Source organism: Alternaria ethzedia (assembly GCF_023757985.1).
Source record: "Alternaria ethzedia strain BMP 0044 chromosome Unknown scaffold_10, whole genome shotgun sequence".
NCBI classification, from domain to species: Eukaryota; Fungi; Ascomycota; class Dothideomycetes; order Pleosporales; family Pleosporaceae; genus Alternaria; species Alternaria ethzedia.
In genome coordinates this window covers 1,017,990-1,041,099 of record NW_026056203.1, presented here as the reverse complement: position 1 = coordinate 1,041,099, position 23,110 = coordinate 1,017,990, and the positions used below count along the sequence as shown (strand labels likewise).

General features: G+C 50.7%; 10 protein-coding genes and 1 non-coding gene across 11 annotated transcripts; 4 read left to right on the top strand and 7 right to left on the bottom strand.

Moving 5' to 3' along the window:
- Nucleotides 1–635: 635 nt before the first annotated feature.
- J4E87_005251 (uncharacterized protein) lies at nucleotides 636–2,086 on the bottom strand (the record flags this gene model as incomplete). The annotated part of the gene is made up of 3 exons (XM_049376866.1): nucleotides 636–1,739; nucleotides 1,866–2,027; nucleotides 2,084–2,086. The coding sequence occupies 3 exons, from the start codon at nucleotides 2,084–2,086 to the stop codon at nucleotides 636–638; spliced, it is 1,269 nt and encodes a 422-aa protein (XP_049233722.1).
- A 424-nt stretch (nucleotides 2,087–2,510) lies between these two features.
- Nucleotides 2,511–6,224, bottom strand: J4E87_005250 (uncharacterized protein; the record flags this gene model as incomplete). The annotated part of the gene is made up of 3 exons (XM_049376865.1): nucleotides 2,511–3,060; nucleotides 3,112–3,412; nucleotides 3,461–6,224. 3 exons carry the CDS (start codon nucleotides 6,222–6,224, stop codon nucleotides 2,511–2,513), a joined length of 3,615 nt encoding a protein of 1,204 aa, XP_049233721.1.
- A 381-nt stretch (nucleotides 6,225–6,605) lies between these two features.
- Nucleotides 6,606–7,763, bottom strand: RHP51 (RecA recombinase Rhp51; the record flags this gene model as incomplete). The annotated part of the gene is made up of 4 exons (XM_049376864.1): nucleotides 6,606–7,426; nucleotides 7,474–7,541; nucleotides 7,592–7,667; nucleotides 7,760–7,763. 4 exons carry the CDS (start codon nucleotides 7,761–7,763, stop codon nucleotides 6,606–6,608), a joined length of 969 nt encoding a protein of 322 aa, XP_049233720.1.
- A 357-nt stretch (nucleotides 7,764–8,120) lies between these two features.
- Nucleotides 8,121–9,128, bottom strand: J4E87_005248 (uncharacterized protein; the record flags this gene model as incomplete). Its single annotated transcript, XM_049376863.1, has 3 exons — nucleotides 8,121–8,463; nucleotides 8,520–8,743; nucleotides 8,799–9,128. 3 exons carry the CDS (start codon nucleotides 9,126–9,128, stop codon nucleotides 8,121–8,123), a joined length of 897 nt encoding a protein of 298 aa, XP_049233719.1.
- A 393-nt stretch (nucleotides 9,129–9,521) lies between these two features.
- J4E87_005247 (uncharacterized protein) lies at nucleotides 9,522–10,232 on the top strand (the record flags this gene model as incomplete). Its single annotated transcript, XM_049376862.1, has 1 exon — nucleotides 9,522–10,232. The coding sequence occupies one exon, from the start codon at nucleotides 9,522–9,524 to the stop codon at nucleotides 10,230–10,232; it is 711 nt and encodes a 236-aa protein (XP_049233718.1).
- Nucleotides 10,233–12,275: 2,043 nt separating this feature from the next.
- Nucleotides 12,276–12,662, top strand: J4E87_005246 (uncharacterized protein; the record flags this gene model as incomplete). The annotated part of the gene is made up of 3 exons (XM_049376861.1): nucleotides 12,276–12,280; nucleotides 12,392–12,419; nucleotides 12,507–12,662. The coding sequence occupies 3 exons, from the start codon at nucleotides 12,276–12,278 to the stop codon at nucleotides 12,660–12,662; spliced, it is 189 nt and encodes a 62-aa protein (XP_049233717.1).
- An 847-nt stretch (nucleotides 12,663–13,509) lies between these two features.
- Nucleotides 13,510–14,674, bottom strand: J4E87_005245 (uncharacterized protein; the record flags this gene model as incomplete). Its single annotated transcript, XM_049376860.1, has 2 exons — nucleotides 13,510–14,193; nucleotides 14,249–14,674. The coding sequence occupies 2 exons, from the start codon at nucleotides 14,672–14,674 to the stop codon at nucleotides 13,510–13,512; spliced, it is 1,110 nt and encodes a 369-aa protein (XP_049233716.1).
- Nucleotides 14,675–16,695: 2,021 nt separating this feature from the next.
- J4E87_005244 (uncharacterized protein) lies at nucleotides 16,696–17,533 on the top strand (the record flags this gene model as incomplete). Its single annotated transcript, XM_049376859.1, has 3 exons — nucleotides 16,696–16,701; nucleotides 16,774–17,033; nucleotides 17,089–17,533. The coding sequence occupies 3 exons, from the start codon at nucleotides 16,696–16,698 to the stop codon at nucleotides 17,531–17,533; spliced, it is 711 nt and encodes a 236-aa protein (XP_049233715.1).
- Nucleotides 17,534–18,517: 984 nt separating this feature from the next.
- On the bottom strand, nucleotides 18,518–18,661 carry J4E87_005243. Its single transcript has one exon. It is a non-coding gene; the product is annotated as a tRNA-Leu (tRNA).
- A 1,957-nt stretch (nucleotides 18,662–20,618) lies between these two features.
- J4E87_005242 (uncharacterized protein) lies at nucleotides 20,619–21,383 on the top strand (the record flags this gene model as incomplete). The annotated part of the gene is made up of 1 exon (XM_049376858.1): nucleotides 20,619–21,383. The coding sequence occupies one exon, from the start codon at nucleotides 20,619–20,621 to the stop codon at nucleotides 21,381–21,383; it is 765 nt and encodes a 254-aa protein (XP_049233714.1).
- A 287-nt stretch (nucleotides 21,384–21,670) lies between these two features.
- J4E87_005241 (uncharacterized protein) lies at nucleotides 21,671–22,105 on the bottom strand (the record flags this gene model as incomplete). Its single annotated transcript, XM_049376857.1, has 1 exon — nucleotides 21,671–22,105. The coding sequence occupies one exon, from the start codon at nucleotides 22,103–22,105 to the stop codon at nucleotides 21,671–21,673; it is 435 nt and encodes a 144-aa protein (XP_049233713.1).
- Between the last annotated feature and the right edge of the window lie 1,005 nt (nucleotides 22,106–23,110).

The following is a 23,110-nucleotide window of genomic DNA, read 5'->3' as shown; positions in this document are numbered from 1 at the left end:
AAGAAGGAGTACCTAGTGATGAGGTCGAAAAAGGCGATTACAGGCTGTAGATGGTTGTCTGTGTGGGTGCTGTGTTGCGATATCGAAAAAGTGAAGACATAGGAGCATGAACAAGAAATGGAGAAGGGAGATGATCATGGAATATAAAAACTGCGATTACTAATGCCATGGTCTTCTTCCTTCCTTCCTTCCTTCTCTTGTACACCAAAGCAGCACCTGCACCCGAAGATGAAGATCTGGTTCATGATGATTCGAAAAAACAGCGACGAAAAGAAATATGTTTGGACTTCGGTGCTGGCGATTCTCTCAGTCCATCGTGAGCGTGTGAGAGGCCTGGGAAGTCGTGAGCACTGCCGAGTGCGAAAGCGATGGTGATGATCATCATCATCACCGAACTCAAGCACCGAAAGCGCAAAGGTTACCTCGCTGATCCGTAGGAGTGTATTTCATAGGGTATACTGCACTACAATCACCATCGTACTATCATCCCATCTTTATCAACAACCGCAATCGCCGTGAACATCCATTATCCACCATGAACCAAAACGCCATATCGCTATGTAAACCATCATTACACCCCTCCCCACCCACACCTCTCTCCCTTCCTCCCTCTCCTCACCCACCCATCCTTTCCATCACAACCGTCCAACCCCCATCCTAACCCCCCAATCCCCCCGATTAAACCTCTTCAAATCGCCGCCCGCCCTCCTCAACCTCTTCATCTCCCACCGTTCCTTCTTCTCAAACTCCTCCGTCGCGTGTCTCTTCCTCACATCCGCTTTACTCATACCACGCACACCACCGCCCATCCCGAGATCTCCTTTTACACCGGCGTCATGCACCACCATAGCGTCTTCCCAACTAAACGAAAACTCTCTGAAGAGGGGGTGAGTTTGGTTGTTAGGCTGTATAGCGGCGAAGGGGTTTTGAGTTGAGAATCTGAGGAGGTCGGGGGTTTCGGTGTCGGGTTGTGTTGCTGCTGCTGTTCCTGTCGCAGTAGAAGGATCGGTGTGGGTGTTCCGTTTCGAGGAGACAGTCGTGAACGGATCCTCATCCTCTCCCTCTCCATCCCCATTTTCCTTCCCAATCTCTTTCTCGTTCGGAGTAGAAACAGGCGGAGTATGCGCACCCGGCACAGCAAAGATGCGTTTCGGCGGTGGAGAATCGAGTTGCATTCCATCGCCCAAGCCCTTAATCCCAAAGATGTTACCCTGTCTCCTCGACTCAGGCACCTTGCTCCTCCTCATCCCATCCCTCCGCCCAGTCACCGCATCGTCCTCAGTCCCACTCTCTGCATCTTGAGTCCCACCCCTCCTGCTCCTATTCTCCTCATCCTCACTCTTCATGCGCGTGAGTTTGGGTCCGGAAGGCGTGACTTTAACCCGCTCTGTCTCCTTCCCTTTTGAATGTGTTTTCCCGATGGGTTGGTCCGTCTCTGTGGTTTTATCTTCGCCTCGCATCTGTGCTTCCCTCACGTCTTTCTCGATATCCCTCGGCACACTAGCATGGATATCCGTCATAAGCCTCGCCCTCCTACAATACCCCTCCCAGTCCTCCGTGGCCAATTTCCCTGCTGCTTCATTCAGCGCACTCGCTGGGTTTGGTTGTATGAGTAGGCAGGATATGGTGACGAGGACATCGCGGAGCTTGAGCGTGCTACTCCAGTCCCGCTTCAATGTCTCGACGCACACGGCGCCTGTTGCCTCGTCGATGTTTGGGTGCCATAGTCGTGTTCGGAACTGTGCTGTGGGCGGTGCGGTGGGGTACGTGGGTGGGATGTCTAGATGGAGGCGCCATACCTAAAGATGGGTGTACGAAGTCAGTGTTTGTTCTCACATGCAGTTCGTACATCGGCAATTACTCACGCCGGATGCGTAGGGTGTGCCGACAGGACCAGCGAGCAGGATGTCCAGGGAGGTGAGGTCTGACGAGTCGTCGGACCCCGGTGGGAAGAGATAGTTTGGGGGGAGGCCGGCGGTGTGAAGGGAGCCGTGGTCTGCGGCGAGGCGGCGGAGGGATTTGGAGTTCTAAGTGTTTGGGTTAGCGGAGGGACGCGCGGGCTGGGGAAGAGAGCGGGTGGTACCATGGCTGCGGGGGTTGTTTAGGGTTTTCGTAGTCGTCGAGGTAATTAGGATGAGGACGAGAAGTTATTGCGCCATGGTCGGATGCGTGAGGGTCTGAAGGGGCTGTTGATGGCTGCTGTCTTCCAGCGGCTGCAACGCACCTACCTGGAGGTTCGCGACGTCCCGCATCTGCACGCGTTCTAGCGCGTCATTGCATCTCACTCTCACCTGATCACTTCCTTCGTCAATCACAAGACAAACACTGCCGAATCAAACACTGCAATCAACATAGCCATCATTCGCTCAAGATCTGGATTCTCATAACAACGTCTAGCCACTCCACGATCCAATTACGGACCCAGCCAGATGGCAAATCTACATGACCCCCCATCCATTTCTCAATCCCGCAAAACCCGCCAAAGAACGCCGCGCTATAACAACCAAGCCCTACAAGATATCCATATCATCCACTGGATCCACAAAAGGGAACTGACCACTCTCAATCGCCGCTATCCTGTCCAATTCAGCCTGATACTCCTTCCTCAGGGTATCCAGGGTAATGATCTGCCTCTTAAGCAGCTTCTTTCCCTGGCCAATGCCCCACTGCGGCGGACCTCCGGTTGCTTCTATGCGCTGCTCGGCTAGGATGTAGGCGTCTTCTTTGCTGACTGATGAAAGGGTGTTGATGATCATGAGGTAGCACTGTGTTAGGGACTCGTCAGCTGGGTCGTGGATCTTGGTCGATGTTGTCTTGAGGCGCTGGAGGCGCTCGTGGAGGATGGATGCGGCGCCGCGGAAGTTGTTGCGCGAGATGCGGAATGAGTAGAGGATCTGGTGGTAGGGCGGTCCGGATGCGATGTTGAGTGTCTTCTGGCAGAGGGATGTGAGTATGGTGTCCACCGAATCTGTTAGTCCGACGAAGGGGAACTTGAGAAGCTCGGTAGTCTGCGATTGAGCTACCATGGATGTGATGAGTGTCTGCAGGTCGGAGAGTTTCCTGGAAAATAGTCAGTATGCGAAGTTGTATCGAAGCAGTTCTTCGACTTACAGGGCCGTGTCCCGATGCCTGATCAGCGCACCGTATGCATCCTGGAATCTTGATGTTTGTATCGAAGCGGTGAACAGCCGTTGAAGCAGATCCGTCTTCAATTCCACGTCTTCCTGACCCATCAAAGATCGTAGCCCCAGCTTCGCAAAGTCGGCAACGTAGGAATACGCTTTCGCCTTCTCGAACAGACCAATGACATGACTGTAATAGTGTGCCAGGCCTTCGGAGAACGAATTTCGCTCCACTTCTGATATGAGGTTTGCCTTGTCTTCCTCCGCCACGTCGAACATAGGACCGAGAGCTACAGAAATTAGTATCTTCGTGGCAAAATCGCATGTCCAAGACTTACCCAGATAGTATGCAGGCTTCTGGAAGCACACAGAAGCCAGCTCCTTGTTGCCTAGTGCAAGGTACAGTCGTCCCTTCAGATACGACGCCCAGTGTCCTTCCGTGAGAAACTTGGAAAAGTCTTTAGCAAGCTCGTACTCCTGCTGATACAAGAGTATCCCCATCATATCCTCCACAGCGTTTTCAAAGTCGTGTTCTTCGAAGATGAATGACAACCAGCCGCGACTCCAGTGGGTAAGCAGACCTGCCTTTGGGTCTTTTGGCAGTGGCACCTCAAAGGCACGACTTCCGTAGATTCCCTCGAGGACCGTCTGGGTGATGGGTAACTTCATACCAGTCTTGTAGGTCTCGCTCAACATGCGGTTAAGATTGTCGGATGCAAGGCCGGTTCCAGTCTGGTGAGACCACACTGTACGGGCTAGCCAAGAAACGACCATGCAGTCCTTATACCGCAGTAGAAGCTCGGCAAACACCTCAGACGCATCCCACTCGTCATGTGTCTCTCCCTCTAGCTCGATGAACATGAACAGCAGCAGGACAAGCAGATCAAGCAAAGCATTGTGGTCGTTCTCCAGGGTCTCCTTGGAAACGCATGACAACGCATTCAGCCCGTACCGCGCGATCTGCTTTCTCGACTGAGGCCTGCCGTCATGCTCGTAATCCAGTTTCCTGATGGCGCGGAGGAAAGTCTCGGTACCCAGGTCCTTGACTTCCATACCGAGCTCTTCAACAAGTGTGGTCACGTCCTCATCTGTCACGTGTTGAGACAGTTCGCTGTTGCCTTCGATCCATTCCATGCGATCTAAGATCGTGATGTTCCGGCTCTGAAGTAGGTCCATCTCCATGTGACGTTGGACCTTCTGCTGGACGAAGTATGGTAGTCGTTGGCGGAAGGAAGCTGCGGCATTCAGCAGACGTGCCACGTCGCGAGATTCCGATGTATCCAGAGTTTGCCGTAGAGGTTTGCTCAGGGTACGCGAGCCTGAGATGACTGCTGCATTCAGTGTAGTTACTTCTGACTCGCTGCAGTTCCTAATCGCAGAGATATGGTCGCTCAATACTAGCCACGGCCTGTCAGTAGCCCGGTCGTAACTGAGTGACAAAGATTCTCCCCTCCGCTTGTGCAAGTCTTTCACCAAGCCGTAGTATGCCTGCCACTCCGCTGTCAGGTCTTTGCTGAAGTCTTCGCCATGACCGCGTTCAATGGCAAGGGCGACAAGCGTGGCAACCAGACGTTCTTTTAGTGACCCTTTGTGAACTCGATTTGACCGGTGCCGTATCCCCTCCAAGCCTCTCCTGTATATGCGCAACGCGGTTTCTAATGTCGCGATCGAGAATCGGCCTGGATAGAACAGAAACTCGTACCACTCATTAGAGAGATCCTGTTCTGGTTCCAACTCCCGCTCGCTTGGGTTTGCGGGATTGACCTTCAGTGCCTCGACGGTCAGAGGACCCGAATCCACAGACACCCAATCACTCTTCCACGTTTGTGTTCGTTGTTCGGCGTAGTCGGTGAGATCGAATTTGAGGGAGTAGACTTTGCTGCTTGGACCTGACCTGGCGCGTATCCAGATCTCCGAGCCCCTCCACGTGTTGGGTCCTGGTATGATGTGGAATTCCTCCAGCGTCCATACAGTCGTGTTCATGAGTTCGTCGATCGGCGGAATGAGCTCTGAGTCCTGCGCAGCGTCGTAGAATCCGTGTTCCTGGTCGTCCGCATCCCTCACGCCCCAGAACTTGAACTGATGCTGCTTTGGCGAGTACGTAACGACGTGGTATAGTGCGCCTCCCACCCCGCCTGGGATGTTCACAACAGTCATCAGCATCGACTGCGAAGGTCCAATGGAGTATGAGCCATGGGACTTCTCCATGGCGAAGTCGTCGGCACCCAAGAGGTCGATGTGCGCGCCTGGCTTGCCTGACGCAATGTTCCACGCTCTGATCGAGTGGTCCAGGCATACTGAGAGGATGTGTTTGCTGTCTGGTGATATCGCGACGGCAGCCGCGGCTGATACAGCAAAGTCCGCGTTCTCGAAGCGAACCGTGGGCTGCGCTTTCCACGACAGGAGACCGCGCACCGACCAATTGCTCTGCTGGTACCGCGATCCGTCCCAGGTGTTGTTGGCCTTGTCCCAGATCAAGCGACAGATGGCCCCATCGTCGAGTGTGACTAGCAGTTCGTCTGCGCTCGCGGCGGCCAATCGGTAGGGTATGCGCCCGCTGAAGAGCGCCGGCTCGAACCTCTTGCACCACGTCTCCGAGTCCTGCTCCGAGGCTGCGGGGTTGGCGAAGAAGTCGCGATGCAGGGTGATCGTGTAGAGCTCGTTGCCCGTGGTGATTGCAAAGACGGTCAATGCATCGCGGTCGGCGGGCTCAGCGAAAGCGACGCAGAAGGGTCGGATTGGGGCGGGGAATTGGAAGAGGAGCGTCAGGTTTGCTTCGAACTTGTCGGCGTAGTCGTGATCGAAGTCGGTCGCCTGAATCTCGAGCATCTTTCTGTTGTCCAGCACCCGCCAGAGGAAGCTGCGCGGGTAGGCATGGTGTTGCCGAAAGTACATGGACCCATCTGTAGCGAGATGGCGCCTCGTGAAGTCCTCCTCATCCTTGTCCGCATAGGATTCTGTGATTACACTGCGCTTTACGCTTGATCGTGTGCTGAAGGGAGAATGCGACGGGATCGAAAATGCGATGGTCGAGCCAGGGTAGGCGGGCTCAATGTTCAAGCGCGCCTCTTTGTAGAGACACGTGCCTCCATGTTGGACCATGGTGCTCGCATGCGAAGGGGATTCGGCTGTCGTTGCGGGGGCTGAGAGGTTATGGCGCGCGTTTGGGGTCGAGTTGCGGCGGTCGCGCGGAGGTGAAGCTCACGAAAACAATCGTTGCGCGACGATGGATGCGCGAAGCTCGCTGGTGCACGGACGCTTTGTCCATCATTGCAGGCTACCCTGAACGCAGCCCACTTATCTCACTCCCCACATAGCATGGCCATTCAATCCCAAGATAGGCCAAAAGGTACTGATAGACAGAATGCGCATTCATTCAGGTAATGTATTAGGATATCATACGGCTGCATAAACGTAAATCGTGTAAAACCAAAAGATCTAGATCGTCACGGCTCCATGACGCCTTGCATCTCATCTCCCTCATCACCTATTGTTCCTCTCCTCCAGGTCCTTCTCCTTGGGGTCACCAATACCGTCTTCATTGATCGCGAACAAGCAATCGCTCTCTGGTAGACAAGGACTGTCGTAGATCTTGCACACACGCGTCTCTCCCCTACCCTTTCTCAGACTGAGACGGGTCGTACTTGCGTGTGCAATGATGTTTCCTCCGATAGGCTTCTTGGGGTCGGGGTTGAACATGGCACTTGGTCCACCGTCCACTTGCGCGACGACTTGGTTCGTAATTACAACGGCGATACCAAACTCGTCCGCAAGCCGTTGTAGCGTGCGCATAAACTTGGCCAAATGCGTTTGTCTGGCAGAGAGCTCTCCACGCCCAGCGAAATCTGTACGGTATAGTGCGGTGGCGGAATCGACAACGAGCAGCGAGAATCGTGTTTCCGTCATCATCTGTGCGGCCTGGTTGAGCAGCTCCAACTGATGGTCCGAGTTGTATGCGCGCGCATAAGCAACATTGTCCAGAACTTCTTCGCCTGAGAGTCCGAATCGGTTTGCGACGGCCAAGCATCGGACTGGACGGAAGGTACCCTCGGTGTCAATGTACAAGCATTTACCCTCACCACCTCCCATGTCGAAGGGCAACTGGCAGGTAACGGCTAGGGTATGGCAGATCTGACTCTTTCCCGTTCGGAACTCGCCAAAGATTTCCGTTATGGAGCCTGTCTCGATGCCGCCTGCCAGAAGTGTGTCCAGTTGTTTTGAACCGGTCGTGATGGAGATCAATTCGCTGCGGCGGGAGTGCATCTCGGTAGCCGTGGTGAAGCCCATAGGGACGAGTTTGGATGCTATCGAAGTAAGCAACAAGAAATAGAGCAACGTCGTGGCTGCATACCCTCTGCAAGCAACTTTGAAGCCTTTTGTTCCGAGATTCCCTTTATTTGTTCGAGGGCTCGCCGTGGTCTGCCTGGCGTTAGTGGCGGGGCCAATATCCTGTTCAATGGTCTACATACGTGTAGGCAATCGACTCTACGGTGTTGAAGCCGCCCTCCACAATCAACTTGATGTCGCGTGCAGTCAATCCGTTGACTCCCTGAGGTCTAGTCAGTGTCTGTCGCGCGCCCAAAGACCGAGAAAGCCTACCTCAAGCGCAGACACGGGAGTGGGGGCTCCGGGGCCACCCATGGTGCTATCCTCGAATTGCTCTTCTTCGGCGCTCATCTTGACGGATTAAAGACGGTAAGGGTTATGGAGAGGTGGTGATGTGAGATTTGCGAGTGTGCTGTGCAGAAGAGAAGGATGGGTGGCGAGCGGGAATCTAGATCAGACGCGTCAAGTAAGCGCGAAACGCGAAATCACATGATAAATCGTCACGCAGCCCTGCATCAGGCTCCAACGCTCATTCCCGACTTTACTCCGCAACACCACACACAGTTCACGCATTAAACACCCCAAGATGATATACTGTCATATTGATTTGTTCATTTCTTCAAGAGATTCATGGTATCATTGTACATAAAGCCATCTTCCGCCTCAAAAGACCTACTCGTCATCGCCAAAGAAGACCTTGACCGGCAGCCAAGAGTCACCGCAGACCTTGAAGCGCTCAGGCAGCGCGTTGATCTCCTTCATCTCCTCGTCCGTCAGCTCCCAGCCATCAAGCTGGAAGTTACCCATGATGCGGGACGCTGTGACAGACTTGGGGATGACGCTGGAGCCGCGCTGGAGACCCCACATGAGCAGAACTTGTTGAACGGACTTGCCCTTGTTGTCGGCGAGCTTCTTGAGCTTCTCGTTCTTGTACAGGGGAGAGTCGGTTGAGCCGAGGCAGGAGTAGGCGGTGGCGTGGATGCCCTTCTCCTTGAGGTAGTCGAGGAGCTTGGGTCTGGCGTCACTGTTAATTTACGTGCGCATGGGTAAGCTGTTGGTGATTTGACTTACGAGGGGTTGTTGGGGTGGAGTTCGATCTGGTTGACGGCGGGTGTGATCTTGGTGCGCGAGTCGGCGAACAGCTTCTCGAGGTTCTGGATGGCGAAGTTGGAGACACCAATGTTCTTCACGCGGCCAGACTCGGGGAGCTTCTGCATCTCAGCCCATGTGTCCTTGAAGTCCCAGTCGGGGTAGTGCTTCTTGAGGTCATCGGGGTCGGTCGATGAGGGCCAGTGCTGGGAGGTTCGTAAGCATTTCGTCTTATGAGAAATTGAACTTCCACAAACATACCATGAGGTAAAGGTCAACGTAGTCAAGACCGAGGTCCTTCAGAGAGGTGTTGATGCCCTCTTCGACGCGCTTGTGCCATGGGTTGTCAAGCTTGGTAGTAACCCAGATCTGCTCACGGGGAACACCAGAGTCCTTGATACCCTGGCCGACCTCCTTCTCGTTGCCATAAGCAAGCGCGGTGTCGATGTGGCGGTATCCTCCCTCGAGAGCGGCCTTGACGGCCTCACGAACCTCACCAGGCTTTGATTGCCATGTGCCGAGACCGACAGCGGGGATCTTTGCGCCAGTGTTGAGCGTGAAGTGCTCCTTAGTCCAGTTCTTGGGTGCCATTCTTGCTAGAGTACGAATCATAAATTGAAAGGTAAAGTTTGGGATGTAGAAGGATGGGAAAGTGGCAGGAAGCGCAAACTTTTGAATGGTGAGCTGAGCGAGGGGCACAGCCGACGCGTTGTGTACCCCTCCTACGTCAGGGCCAACATTCACCCATTGCATCGCTATCTCCACCGAGCAACTTTAAGCACCGGCATAAAACCTCCACGTATCAGGTCGCGATTTGCCCGCGGGTGAGGTTAAACTGGTGGGGCGTGGAGAACGATCCACCTGTCGCTAGTGCCTATGAGGAAGCCGGAACAGTTTCTACTTCTTTCCCTTTCTGCCGTTCAACTCCTGCATCCACTGCACCGTCCTCAGCATCCTGCGCTAGCCGTATAAGTGTGGACCGCAATGTCTTCAGGATTCGTCAGTGGCGGCAAAGCGGGTGAAGAAGTCGAGCGCGATGACGAATGGAAAAAGGCCCAGCAAGAGATTGAGGATGCCCGGCGCGCCAAAGCCGACTTAGCGAAACAACAGGATGGAAAAAGTCTTTTCGAAGTTTTGCAAGCCAACAAAGACAAGAAACAGGCCGAGTTTGAGGAAAAGGCGCGTTACAAGCTGCATGTTGCTCTAGATGATGAAGAAGCCGATTACCTGGATTCCGTCTTGGAAAAGAAGCGTCAGGAGGAGCTCAATGTGAAGAAGGAGACTTTCGAACAACTGGATATATTCCGCAGGCAGAGGGAAGAAGCCGAGAGGAAGGCGAAAGGTCTTGAAGAAGAGAGTTCAGAGGCGCCCAAAGATGAGGATGCTCCGCAGTGGGCAGCAGTTGGGCGAAAGAGGAAGAAGGTGGCTGAAGGTGGTCTGTTGAAGGGTGTGAAGCTGAGGAAGTCGAGTTCCGTACCTGAGGAGAAGAAATCTGTGGACGAAGGAAAGGCGACCGCACAGTCTGAGAGCGTCAAGACAAACGCGTCATCTACTGCAACGAGTGCCAACGGCTCGAAGAGTCCTGCGACAACGTCCGTAAACACAACCAAGCCACCAGCAGGGCAATCGACATCCAAACCGGGAAACACACTTTCGCTCGGCCTGGGATATGCATCATCAGACGACGAGGACTGAGTCGTCTCAGCACCCGACAGCCACCTTTCAAGGGCAGCGCATACAGCTCGAACAAGCGCAATCGTGGATATGACACTTGCAACGCCGGCCCGATATGATAGTAGTTGCGCTTGCGCAGGTACACATACATGCGATCTGGCAAGCCTGTACCTAGCCGATACCGACATAGCCAACAAGCCGCCTTGAACCTATTGGTACCAGGGAGCTACATACGGGGGACATCTACTTCGACACACGTACGAGGACGGGCTCTTCTGCGAGAAGACGAAGGACATCGCAGGACGCGACTTGCTGATGATGTCATTGGCTGGCGCTCGGCGGCGCTTACCTGTTTGTAGCGCCGTACAACGACCGCATTTTCCATCAAAAGTAACTATCAAACAACATACCATCTATCTCGAGTTAACACTCACCTCAAGACTACTCCCATCCGCATTGAACCAAGAATGAACTCGTGATAAGCTGACACTAACCGCCTCTCCTTCCAAGTAACGCGTCCCGAACGCGCAACGTAGCAACAAAAATGGCCCATCAACCCGCCGACCACGAGACCTCTCCCCTCATCGTCGTCACCAGACCCACTGGCCACTCTGAAGAAACCGAAAATGCAAACGACAGTACCATGGACATGCGGCTCATTTTCAAAATCGCGGCGGCCATGTACTCCTTCGTCACACTCGGCCTATTTAACTCCTCCATCGGCGCCGTCCTTCCCCTCCTCTCACGCCACTACAACCTCACAGATCTGCAAGTCTCATCCATCTTCCTCGTCAGCCCTATCGGCTATGTGATCGCAGCCCAATGCAGCGATACCGTCCATTACCGCTTCGGGCAAAGGGGAATTGCAGTAGCTGGTCCGCTACTGCAAATCTTGGCTACGGCGACTGCGGCGACGCATCCTAGTTTTGGTCTTTTATTGCTTGCGTTTACGTTCCAAGGACTGGGTACGGGTCTACTAGATGGGAGTTGGTGTGCGTGGGCCGGGAGTATGGAGAAGGCGAATACGGTTTCTGGCCTGTTGCATGGGAGTTATAGTGTTGGTGGTGCGCTGGGGCCGTTTTTTATTACGGTTTTGAGTACTAGGGGGTTTATGTGGTGGACTTGGTATTCTATTTTGGTAAGTCGGAGAAGACTAGACGTGGGGTTTTATGCTGATGATTATAGGCTGGAGCATGCGCTCTCTCATTCCTGGTCTTGGTCATTGCTTTCCGTAACGAGACTGCATCGGTCTATCGCGAAAGCAACCAGTCCAAGTCTCAGGACTCTAAAGTCGACGTCAAGGCTGTGTTCAAGTATCGAGCGACTTGGTTCTGTGCAGCGTACTTCCTCACCTACGTTGGCATTGAGACGGCAATATCGGGTTGGATCGTCTCATTCATGCTGCGCAGCCGCCACTCTACCGCTTATGTCGCTGGTCTCTCTTCCTCGGGGTACTGGATTGGCATGGCAGTTGGACGACTGACTCTGGGTTTCGCTACGGATAATATGGGAGTGCGTCGCGCGACTGGTCTTTACTTCCTCATCGCTATCGGTATCGACGTACTCTTCGCTGCTCTATCATCTGCGGCCGCATCTGTGGCTTTGATGACGACGTTGGGTTTTATCATGGGTCCAATGTTTCCGTCTGGCGTTGTTGTACTTACACGATTGCTACCAGCTGAGCTACATGTTGCAGCTGTGTCTTTTGTGGCCTCTCTTGGGCAGGTTGGAGCTGCACTCTCGCCTTTTGCTATCGGCGCTGTTATTGATGGCTTGGGTATTGGTGTTTTCAGGTTCGCGATACTTGCTGAGACGGTGGTGGCTTTGCTGGTTTGGTTCGCTTTTGCAAGACTGCGTCCGGTTTCGCAAAACGTATCTACGATGCGCCACGAGGACTGAGAGAGCGATTGCAAGCTCTTATAAATTTGCAAAGCTACTACTGCATTCGATCTCAATATGATTGCAAGCTGCTGTCTTTGACAACGTTGAAGAATTACGTTTCGAGCGTAGATCGAGGTCATAGTACGGCGAGCTCGGGGTCCCATCTGATGGGGCGGTCTCAAGATGCAGTGGGCTGCGTTGGGGGTAGCCCGGTCGTGACTTCCTCAGCACAAGAAGCTAGCAGTCCACGTGGAAAACGCACTATGATGGAAGGAAGGATCAATGGGAGAATTTGACAGATACACTAAACCCGATTTCCACGAAACCGTACGGTCGTCGCACTCGCAAAATTCCTGTTCTTTTCCGTAACTAACTTTTGCTCTTTTGGACGTAAAAAACTTCGACAAGAAGCAGAAGAAGCGTCTCCCAGCTGCCGCTAACTCCGCCGCCGACGACGATGCGCCGCTTTTATCGGATGACGAGATTGAGCCCTCCGACACCCTCGACGATGTCAAGTCCAAGATCCAGGACAAGGAGGAGTTTCCTCTGGACCAGCAGTACCAACAGTAGCAGCAGTAGCAGAATTAGAAAGAGGAGAAACCCCCGACCGTCTTAATTGAAGGTGATGATCTGTCTAATGATCGCGGAGGTTCGAATTTTCTGTCACATGAAGGCGGGGAGCCCTTCTACCACGGTCCACAAGGAAATAACTAACCACTTCTGCAGACTACGTTGAGATAAAACCATGCAAATTAGGTAGCCTAAAGTCAATGTAGGCTCTAGAGTGTTTAGCTTTTTCTAGGTTAACCTAAGCACAAGCAAGGTTTTAGGTTATTATTAGTGTTATATAAGGCCTTATTACGTAAACACTTTATAAAAAAAAATATAATACTTCTTTACTTTAAATTATTAGTACTCTTTTACTTTTTTTTTATACTAACTTAAATTAAAATAGTAGTAGTAAGTAGTTAAAGCTTACTATATAGTAAAGCTTAAAAAGTACTAGTATAATATTTTTAAGCGCGTAATAAATATAATAATATAATTAAATACGCTAAACTTCTTTACTATAGCTTTTACTACTTTTATTTTAAAGTCTATATTAACTAAGTATCTCTTTAAAAAGGTATGCGTATATATAGTATACTTTTTAATTCTAAGTGCTTATTCTTTAAGTTTATTTTTATTATATAATAATTATTATTAGATAGACGCTGCTATATACTAATAAGTTAAAAACTAGGCAGCTGTAGTAAGTGTACAGTCGCAGGCAAGGTAGTACAAGAAAGGAATTCTAGGAGGACTAACAGCAAAGTAGACTTCTTAGTGGTTTCCCACGCTGCAGCTAGATAGGATTCTTTTTAAAGTGAAAGACAAATGAGCCATAAACGCCATCTATACCAGATTCCACACGCACTTACTGCGCCTTCATAAACCTGACCATCATCGGCGGCGCACCCGCAGTGAAGTGATCCAGAATACCCTCCCAGTAAGCATTCACATCCGTCCCCTCATCAAGCACGACATCAAACTCCGCCACGACCCTGCCAATCACACTCCTCAACTCCATCAACGACAGAGCCTTCCCAGCACAGCTATGCGAACCTGTTGAGAAAGGAATGAATGCCTGCCTGTTCAGTACCAACTCCGGCTTCGTAGTCCAGCGCTCAGGTATGAACTGATCAGGTGCAACAAAGTTTCTCGCGTCGCGCAACAGCGGGAAGATAGGGATATGTACTATCATGTTTCCTGGGATGAAGTGCCCGTTTATCTCCATACCTTGTGGTGGTGTGATGCGTTGGGAGCCGAAGAAGACGGAAGGCCACATGCGCATCGATTCTTGGATACAAGCTTCTAGCATCGGCATGGGTCGCTGGCAGTCGTAGGTGTTGATGTTGGAGAGGAACTCGGCGCGGACGGCGGCCATGTAGTGTGGGTGTGTGGCGAGATGCATGAAGAGGAAGGTTAGGGCCGTGGACGTGGTCTCGCTGCCAGCGGAGATTATGAGGCGTGATTCGCCGTAGAGAAGTTCGCGACCTTCAGGTGTTTTGGGCGTAGAGGTGATGAGATGAGAGATTAGGTCCGGCTTCGCATCTCTGACCTAAAGGAGGGTGTTAGCAATGGCTTCGATTGAGATGTAGGACAGGAATATGTACCTGCATGCGCGCTTTCATCTGGCTGACGCTCCAGTCTCGCCATTCCTTCATGGGTCCGGCAAATGAGGTAAGAACACCAACTGTGTTCATTAGCCACGGCATCAGATACATGTATCCCAAAGCCTGGACGCTGCCCATCATAGTAGCGAGAATACTCGCAGCGACGTCGCTTTGTTCGCCTTTGATGAAGCCCATGGGCTTGCCAAAGGCCAGCGCTGCCATGACGTCGTAGCTATAGTAGCTTGCATAGACAAGCAGCGGAATCGACCTCCCCTCTTCATTGCGCAATCTTGTGAGTAGCTGGTCTGTGAAGTTCTCGACTTGGGGCGCGTAGTCGGAAAGCGATGCCTTCATCGCATTGTCCCAGATCCTGCGGCGCTGGCGGTGGAACGCCTTGTCGCGATTGAGGTGCAACGACTTTTCCATGACGTCAAAGAACGGTCCTTTTGACGTCTGTGACTGGGCTCCGAGGATTGGTTGGATCGCAGCTGTATCGAAAATCGTGAGCTCACGTGGCCCTGACGGTGTTAGCACTGGATGTGGAAGGAAGTACACGGGTTGGACAGACCCGTCCTAACATAATCGCCGTATTGGCCTTGCAGCCGCTGAAGGACTCGATGGTAATGCAAGCTGCTGTCATATGTCTGCTTGACGGCCCACCATCTCGATAGTTTCGCAGCCCAAGGTCCAGGGTATTCGTTGAGTGGGTGAAAGAAGGCACGGTACGCTCCGATGTACAGCCATAGTGGAACCCAGAAGGAACTCGTCACCAGTGTCGCGGCGATGAATCCAGTGTAATATGATAGAACCCAGTATGCGGTAATCGCTAGGCCAAGGATCTGAAGGGTCAAATGGTCGACTTCCACTCGTCGCAAAATGAACTCGTGCAGGATGACCGCCGATAAAGGTGCGAGCACAAAAACAGCGGTAGGAACCGAGCCCATGGTTTCTTGTGGATGGCACCGGGATCTTGTTTGGGGTTGCTAAAGTTCAGTGTATAGAGTGCTAGGGCGCGGTGGCCGAGGGCTGTTTCTCGGTTGCTATCAAGTGAAGGCGACCGCCGCATACCACAACCCCTTGAATAAGGGAGCCCTGGGAGTCAGTATCGCACCGTTGTGATTTCAGTGTGTGTTGTTTTGATCGGGAGTACAAAACGTGGAAGGTTTGCATGTGCGACGCGTTTGCTCGGAAGCCCAGAGTCACACGTGGAGACTGGTACGAGAACGCGATCGGCAGCCCCGGGTTATGAAGTGGGACATGGCCAGGTCTCTGTTCATCCTTCTTACCGTAGATTGCGACTGCAGCTGGTGCTCCGCAACAGGAATCTTGCCGCATAGTAATTAGTGTGCAAGGGTCAGCATTGGATTACTAGGTTTTGTTGCACACTATCGTACATAGCCGACTAGCGTCTCGGTGCGAACTCACGTCTAGTTAGTCTTCCAACGTGTCGATATCGTGGAGTTCTCTAGCGGACCAAAGCCGTTTAGTCGTCTGCGAAAGGAAGCATGTGGTGTAGCCTCAATTCTCCGAGCGCCGCATTATTGGATGCGGTTGCGCCGTAACGCGACGTGTGTGACTTTGGTGCGTAGATCAGACTTGGTGCTGCTGAGTGGCGCTTATCCTGTTCAAAGACGGCCTGGAAAAATGTAAGCATGTACATAAGTGTCTGCTAGGCGAGGTGGCGGCAGGGCTGCATTCGCTTAGAGCGCATAGGCTGAATGGGAGAACAGGACATGGTTCCTCATTCCATGATTTCATGAATATCTTATCTGGTATTCGATTCGAGCCTCCAACCGTGCAATTTCGGGAGATGCGCATATCCATGAGCGTTGCCGAGAATGCGCCAGCATCTTACGGTTTCACTGTTGAACGGCAAGGTTGTACGGAAAGGATCTTGCGTGTACCCCCGTCTTAAGATCGCTGGCACCTGGCAAGGTAACTCAGGCTGCGTGTAAGATAAGTTCGATGCATGTCCGGGAGAAAACCCAAGGTCCTAGCGATCACGCCTTCCCTTCAAAGTTCCGACTCCTTCTGCGAATCCAAGAAATTCTCCGGCTTTGATGACCGCAATTACGACCATGTCGGGCGTTCTGTCTGCGCCACCTGGCGTTGAGGCAGACTTCAGTGGTGAACGGTCGGATCTTCAGAAGAGAATCGTCGTGGTATATGCAGTCATGACGATACTTTCCACCTTCGTGCTCGGATTGCGATTGTATACGCGCATATTCATCCGTCGTATGACCGGCTTGGACGATGCGCTGGTGGTGCTCAGCTGGTGCGGCTGCGTCGCATGGATGGTCATATGTTTCCGAAGTGAGCCTGCCCCTATGCTTACTCTGAGTACGCAACTGACCTCGAATGTAGCGTTCCAGTATGGCTTCGGTCAACATATGTGGAATGTGACTATGCAGCAAATGTTGGGCTATACGAAGATGCTCGTCGGTATCATGGTGGTGTATGTCTGGACTCCAGCTCTAGCTAAACTCTCGTTATTAGCTCTGTACTACCGACTCAATCCAGATCAGAAAGTCCAAGCAGCCATCTACGCATTGGCAATCCTGGTCACTGGATACTCCGTGGCCATCACCATAGTCGCCGCCGGACCCTGCAATCCGCGGACCCATACAGACCAGAAGTGCCTTGCAGACCTCAACCTGTTCATGGCTTGTATAAACATAATCACAGACTTCTTGATCCTGTGCCTGCCGATACCGATGTTGCGCGCCCTGCAACTACCTGTTAAACAAAAGATATTACTGGGCTTCGTGTTCGCTCTGGGATCTGGGTAAGTTGCCTCGAATAATGCGTCATCTGGCGTTCTGTGCTAACAGTCTTTGTAGTGTCGTCGTCATATCAACCGTTCGCATCATCTACGTTTACAGTATGATTAGCGATCCCGACGCAACTTACAACGTGGCCAAGGCATGCATCTTCTCCACGGTCGAGCTCAACGGCGGAGTCATTTGCGCATGCGTTGCGCTACTGAAGCCTTTCATACAGAAGTACATGCCCTGGATACTGGCCCTTTCGAGTGGAAGCGGAAGCGGAGATGGATCCAGGATTCGCAAGTTGAAGATGTTCGTGAAACGGAGCGGGGAGAAGAGTTATGAGCTACAAAGTGCAGACGCAGATACAGATGCGACTAAGCATGCTGATGATAGGCCAGATCATCGTATTGCCGTCACCAAGTCATACAGCGTTCAAGGCTCGAAGACGGGGAAAGGCGATGGTGACAGCATGGAAGACCTTTTCGCGCCGAATGCGGGCTGGAATGGTGGTCGGTAGCTGTCGTCCGTAGAATCGGTCGGGAATGTGATCGCGAGGACGTGTAAGGAGGTTGAAGGGATTGCTTCGAACGGGAGTTCCTGATGATCACGCCGTCGCGGGCTTGGCACAAGCCCGATGGAAGGGACCACCCGTAGAAGGACCAGTACCTAGATAGCTGCAATACGACACCGGTGTTCAATCTTGGTCTCGAAGGTAGCTGGGGGTATCACGAATGCGCATTGAAAGAAGTGGATACTGATAACGACGTCGCTCTAACCCATCTGCATCTTCTCATCGTTCTGACGTGGCTCGCTCGAAGAAATGGAAAGCCCCTCCATAGCGACCTTAGCCATATACTCATCCACCATCAACTTGATATTACGATATTGAGTGCTGTTTGGGCCGAATGTCGCGAGCGCATTGCGGAGGGAGGATTGGAGCTAGCCTGAGTTAATGGTGCATCCACGCTCCATTGCCGACAACATTGGAAGTTCTGACACGATGGAAAGAGTGCGACAACATACCGACAGAAGCAGGTCGTCGGGTTGAGTAGGCATGGTACCTGATGGGTAAAGTCGACGCTGCTTTTGCTTGACAGCCGATCTTTGTGGTTGTGTAGAGTCCTTATGCGGGATGTCGCGGTCTGCTGGAGAGAAGGCGTGCGCTCGGAAGGCGGTTGTAGTACTGTAGGAGATAGTCCAGGTGAGCAAACCTTGAGGGTGTGATGAGGAATGGGAAGATTTGGCGTAAGCGAGTGATTATAGATCGCTGGGAGCTGAGATTCGTTCGCAGGCTCAGAGCAAAAGAGGACAGAAGATCTCGCACTCTACCACTTTCAAAGCATTCTGTGCGATTGATGAGATCCGTATCTGCGTTGCGCATCTGCTGTGTAGACTCGCCAGCGCAAGCCACGAGTTAGCTTCCACCTTTAGCTTCTGACATGAGCAAAAAGGTAAGCCCACATCATGCACATAGGCAAAAAGATTGGGCAGTTAGAAGTGCTGACAAGAGTGGGATTCGAACCCACGCCCGTGAAGACTGCGGAGGATGTTTAGAACGACCTAAACGCAGCGCCTTAGACCACTATTTTGATGTTAGTACTGCGATTCCCAAGGAGTGGAAGTAACGTACCTCGGCCATCTTGCCATTTAATAACTTCATGGAAAGTAGAACATTTTGTGCAATAATATACGTGGCAATCATCATGGTGGAGCTGCACTAAGAATAGGCGACGCACAGGCGAAGCCTTTATTCGCAAGGTTAAGATACCCCACTCTAGACTGCAAACTAAGCGAGTAGATTCTATATGCAAATTTATAAAAACAGAATATTTATTAATATAATTATAGGCTTCTAATTAGCACTCTTAACGTATTGTAGACTAAGGTTATTTAAGCAGGGTAATAATTAAAGTGCGGCTTCTGCGCCCTGCTTATTTATCTAGACTAGGTTAAGACTACCTATAGACGTTGCCGCATTCTCTAAATTTAAACTCTTTATCTTATTCTAATTATATAAGAACTAATTTCGAGAATTTCTACGCATATAATTCTATATTCTAAATAGTTTTAACGCTAGACTTAGGTTTATTCTAAGAGTTTATTATTTAATTAAGAGTTATAGAAAGAGCTTAGAGACTATAAAGCAATATCTTACTACGTAGATTACCTTTATTCTAAGTATAATATACCTTCTTTTAATCTTAATTCTAATCTATTTTTCTTTAATCTAGCTATAATATCTTATACCTCTTATTTATTATAGTAGCTATAATATACTACTTTTAATTATTCTATTTCTAGTTACTATTTATACTTTATCTCTTTTTTCTTCTCTTTCTTATACTAGTAAGTATACTTTTAGAGGTTTCTTAAGCTTTGTATACTATAGGTATCTAAACACGTCTTAATAATTAGAACATTTCTATATTATAGGCGCCTAGAATTAGAATATAACATACGCTCTAAGTACTATTAAATAGATATAGCTATATAATAGCGCTTATCTATTAATACTTATAGTATAAAGTAGTATTTATCTAATAATAATTATAGTATAATAAAAGTAAACTTAAAGAATAAGTACTTAATATTAAAAGGCGTACTATACGTACGTATAGCTTTTTAAAAAAATACTTAGCTAGTATAAACTTTAAAATAAAAGTAGTAAGAGTTACTATAAAGAGGTTTAGCGTATTTAGTTATATTATTATACTTATTACGTACTTAAAAATTTTATACTAGTAACTCTTAAGCTTTACTACGCTATAAGCTTTAACTACTTATAATAATTATTTTAATATAACTTAGTATAAAAAAAAAGTAAAAAAGTACTAATAATTTAAAGTAAAGAAGTATTACGTTTTTTTTTTTAAAGTATCTGCGTAATAAGGCCTTATATAATACTAATAACAACCTAAAACTAGTAGTAGCGTCTAGCTTTGTGCAGACGGCGCATGCACTAACCCGAGCATTTCCCGTGGCTACGAGCCCCCTGAGCGATACCGAGACATCTGGCGTGGCTACAGTCAAGTCCGAAGAGGAGGAGGAAGAGAAGGATGAATATGAGCATGAAGTCAGCACCAAGGGGGCGGCGGTACAGCCATTCAAAGAACGGTGCACGTGGGTCTGCCCTTACAAGGCAAGCAAGCAGTGTAGCCACTCGCCAGGGTACTTCCCAACCCTTAAGGGGGTCTCACAACATGTCAGATTAGCGCATCCAGATATTGGGCTAGTAACGCCCTACGAGGTCGACCCCACCGCGGATGGCACACGGAAGATACCATGTCGCAAGGGTTGTGGCGAAATGTTTGTCACTCACCAGAAAGCAGTGCAACATGCGAAGGTAAGTTGTGGCTGTGAGAAATGCATGTGAGACATATACTGACTTCATATCTTCACCTCTGTAGTTGCCAGAATGCACTGCAACCCCAGGGAAGAGTTTTCCTTGCCCCTGGAAAACGCACATCGGATGCGACAAGGAGTTCGACACATCTACAAGCTTAGCAAACCACTCGCGTCGCCACGCAAAAGATACTCGCAGCCCGTACCAATGTAAAAACGATGAATGCGGTATATTTCATGCCGACCTCTACGACCTAGCTATGCACGAGGAACGATGCAAGAAAGGCCCACTATCTAATCGCGAAACCTCATACCGCTTCTCGTTAACCGCTGACGCTGCCAATGGCGCCCCTCCAAGTGTCATCATCATCAACCGATCTTCCAAGGCTCCGCCGCAGTGCTGGAAAGACGGTACAACCTCAATCAAAGAAGGGCTTCCGCAGCTTGGAAGAAAGTACCTTGCACACTATGCCTCGTGGAGGAGTAGCTATTCTGGTGGATCTGCAGTACTGCACAGTTGCTACGAGGCTGTTACGCGATACATTCCAGCGCCTGCGTTCGACAACAGCTTTCTCGGAGAGACACCCAGGCAAAAGGTCTTGCTCCACAGGGCCTTTAGGTTCACACAAGCTATCGTCCACGACATTGAAGCGGCCAATCAAGCTGGGATTAAGCCTACTATAATCTCAGTCGGCGCCGATGGTTGGTTCTGTAGCCAGAAAGCTATTCTTCCGTGGCTACAAGCTACTAGATTGAGCTTCGACTTTGTCGTACGACTCAGCTGCCTGCCTTTAGGCATAAGCGCCCAGCACGCCGATCTTCACTACAAAGTATGGTGGATTTTGTACGACGTGAAGCATATTCGCATGGCTCTTGAGTCTGGGCCTGGTCAAGATCAAAATGAGAAAGCTGACGAGCTGATTGCGGCCTGGAAGATGCTACAGGATAGCAAAGACACCTCCTTCGGTAGGAAGTACGGCCGAAATTACGTTGATCCGAACCTCGAATTCCCGCTGATCGAATGAGCCAGCCACGCCACGCCACTCCTCATGTTCATTGCCATTTATCTGCTTCTTTTCCGCGACATACTGCCATTTAGATCCCACATACTGTGGCTACATCCTCTCTATTTCCTACACGTCTGTCCTATATCATGTATCGATTTCCTGTGGCTACTGCATTCTTTATATAGCGACCAGATTCGGAGCATCTCTGTACTTTATTCCTGTAACATAGTATGAGATTGAGGCCGGGAAGGGAGGCGAGATAGTGACTTTACTCCCAACCAAGCCCGAGGTTTATTCGTAGCTCATCAATCCCAGTTCAGGTTATTGATGACTCTCCGTATGTGTTGCGCTCCTAACGCCTCGCAGCCCGCCGAACTATCGCATTCAGGTCTCCCGGCATGTAACTGCCTCATCTCATCGCTCCAGGAATGGTTGCCATTATGCCAAGTCTCTTGCCTCGCTTCGCTCTCCTTCACCAAGTCCAACAGTGGTCGTGGGTTGCTCCCTCCGCCATAGATCTCCGTCTTGAGTGCAGTCTTGACTAGCCTCCTCCAATCCTTCGCCTCAATCTCAATGTTGAACCCCATCGGGCAGTCGAGGGTACCGGTATGCAGATGTTGCAAAGCCTGGCTGTTGTCGCCGATACGAAATGGTTTCTTCTGTCCAGTCTCTTCCATGCGCGCGGCTTCGCGATCGACCTCATTCAACACCTTGTTGAAGCGCTCTACTACTGCCTTCATCACAGAAACTATCGACTGTACATTCTGGATCGCAGAATATGATTCTTTTGGACATTGCTTACAATGTATCAGATCCGAGAGCGCTGACATTGCTTTTCGTAAGGGTATGATAACTTGGGGAAAGTGAAAGATAACGACAGCTTGTAACTCGGTGAGAGTTAGCCATGTAGTTGTAAGACACATGCACTGTTCTGAACCTGATTGATCGGAAACTGGGTCGGGAAGACTAATTGGCTGCATGTCCGGTGGCAGGTCAGGCTCGAAACTCCACAGTGCTGGATCCAGGGGCGGGTCCAGATTGTACCTGCAACAACTTTAGCATTGGTCGAGACCTATCAAGATAGCTTGACATACATGTTATCAGACCCAGATGCCGTCCCAGACGGATCTTGAAAGGTAAAGTCGTAATGCTGTGGCGTCACGATTCCGCATCCTGCCGATCCATCTGACGATTGCACGTCTTGCAGAAGTGAGGGGGAAGTCAGACTATCCAGATCTAACAAATTCGGAACACCAGAGAAGTCGTTCCAGACGTTGCTGAAGTCGTCTTGCACTACCGCAGGTAATCCCGTTATCTCGTCCGGTTCGTCCTCTCTCATTCTTTTTCTGGGGCGACCCATCTGCTTTTGCGGCGAATAACTACAATCAATCTTTTCTCTCTCGCAACGAACACATCTTGGAGTGTGGCCAGAGCATTTCAACTTTCGTGTCCCTGGGCATAGTTGAGCGTCGCGCGGGGCAGATGGAAGCCTAGCTTGAGGTACTCACGGCACTCGTCGCAAGCCGCATGTAGTTTTGCCGCTGGTTGCTTATGCTGCTGCACCATTGTAGTGTTGGGTCACGGAGATGCTGAGACCAAAGAAGCAATAGCGCTGAAAGTGGAGATGTCGAACCCAGTATCAGAGTGATGTTGTGGTTCAGCATGGGATCGGTGATCGTACTCCGAGGACGCCTAAATTCGCCAGCTCTGTATGCACATCCCCATGAAGAATGGCTGCGCAGACT